General features: G+C 25.7%; 1 protein-coding gene across 1 annotated transcript in view; it reads left to right on the top strand.

Moving 5' to 3' along the window:
* The first annotated feature begins 213 nt into the window (after positions 1-213).
* Positions 214-1,841, top strand: part of LOC111634750 (endothelin-converting enzyme 1-like) — an 11,541-nt gene continuing 9,913 nt past the window's right edge. The window contains exons 1-5 of the mRNA XM_023379592.1: positions 214-348; positions 414-476; positions 562-708; positions 1,248-1,331; positions 1,479-1,684. Coding sequence (XP_023235360.1) covers positions 294-348; positions 414-476; positions 562-708; positions 1,248-1,331; positions 1,479-1,684 — 555 coding nt within the window. The 5' untranslated portion in view covers positions 214-293. The remainder of the gene's footprint in view (positions 349-413; positions 477-561; positions 709-1,247; positions 1,332-1,478; positions 1,685-1,841) is intronic.

The following is a 1,841-nucleotide window of genomic DNA, read 5'->3' on the forward strand; positions in this document are numbered from 1 at the left end:
ATTTAAATTAATATAAAATAGTACTTTAACTTTATTTATTATTAATAAATTTACGAAAAAATTCAAAGAATAAAATTAGATGAACCTTTTTCAGAATTGAGGATTTCCTCTGATGAAGATATAATTTTATCTATATTACACACGAAACGTTTACTTAAATTAGGTAAGGTTTTGTATTTGAGAAGCATTATTTTATTGTATAAATATTGCAATTTAAATTATATTAATTATTAATTTTTTAATATTACATTAAAATAAATATATAAATAGATTTTACTTAATATTTCAGAAAGATGAATTGTTTTATGTGGTTACTGTTAATAGTTTTATTACGTGAAGCAAATCAAGGTAAGAGAATTTAAAAGTATATTTTAAAAGGGTGATTGATATGTAATTAAATGAAATTATTATAGCGAAAGATGAAAACAATACTTCTAAGAAGAAAATATGCGAAACGGAAGCTTGCAAACTCTCTGGTCGGTAATTTTTATAATGTTTTCATTGAATTTGTATTAATTATATCTTCATATTTGATATTATTTTATGGTTTTAATCAAACAGCTACTGTTATTTTGAAATCTATGAATAAATCAGTTGATCCTTGTGAAGATTTTTATTCTTTTTCATGCGATGGTTGGATGAAAAGGAAGCATTTAGATGACAATGTAATTAAATCAAACCGCATGGAAATTATGCTGGATATAATAAGTAATTATTGCATTAAATAACATAAGAATTTTATTACTTTTTAATTTTCTGTACCGTTACACCATCGATTTTCTTTTAGTTTGGACAGAATTATGAAAGAATAATTATATTTTCCGCTACTGTCAGATAACAAGAGTAGTTAATTCAATGGCAATAGATGAGGTAACGTTTAGTGCTCGTTCACTCACTGCAGTTGTATAAAGCGTAAACATCAGTCAATACTGGAAAAGCGTAATGTAGAACAATTGAACAGTGTGACTTCGCTCTGTGTGACATTTAATATTGTTTATGTCGTAAGCAATTTGTTTGTACATTGTTTATGATATAAAGAAACAATGAAGCAAAACGTAAGTGGTGAAAGATGTACTGTTGAGTTATTAATATAGTTGATCAGGCAAAGCTTGTGAACCGAAGATACGGAAAATTGGTGGTGTACAATATTTACAAATTTCGTTATTTCTAAAATATTGTTATTATTTATGAAAAAGTTTGTTTACTTTAAGTAAAGATGTTTGCAAACTTATAATTTTTCTATTTAGAGATATTAGAAGAAGCTCCAGAAAAATCTCTAACAAAAATAGAACGTAAAATTATTAAGATATATGATACATGCAAAGCTTACGGTAAGTCACTTAGTTTTTTTTTATTTAAATAATGTATTTACTCATATTTTAAGCATTAAATTTTTTAAATAGTTCATTGTTTCTTGAAATCCGTCAATTTTTATGGAATTTTCGTAATTGAATTTATACTTCGATTTATTTTGTTAGAGACTTTTGACAATGATACGATAAAATGGTTTGAGGATCTGTTCGAGAAAATTGGAGGCTTTCCTATGTTAAATCCCGAATGGAACGAAGACGATTACGATTGGATAGAAGCACTCTCTCAACTTTCTCTTATAGTACATTTAGAACCACTGATACAGGTACAATCGACAATCGACCACAGAAATCCTTCAAGAAATATTATAATGGTATTATATTATGAGTAACTTAATTGAATAAAGATAAATTAAAAATTTAACATAACTTAATAAGAATAAATATGTAAATTATTGAAACAGATAAGTCAACCCTCAAGAGGAGAAGCTGTGAATATAAGAAAAGTATTATTATATCCATTTTATTTTG

The sequence above is a fragment of the Centruroides sculpturatus genome, unplaced genomic scaffold (assembly GCF_000671375.1).
Source record: "Centruroides sculpturatus isolate CEXI.00-Female unplaced genomic scaffold, Cexi_2.0 scaffold462, whole genome shotgun sequence".
In the NCBI taxonomy this organism is placed as follows: Eukaryota; Metazoa; Arthropoda; class Arachnida; order Scorpiones; family Buthidae; genus Centruroides; species Centruroides sculpturatus.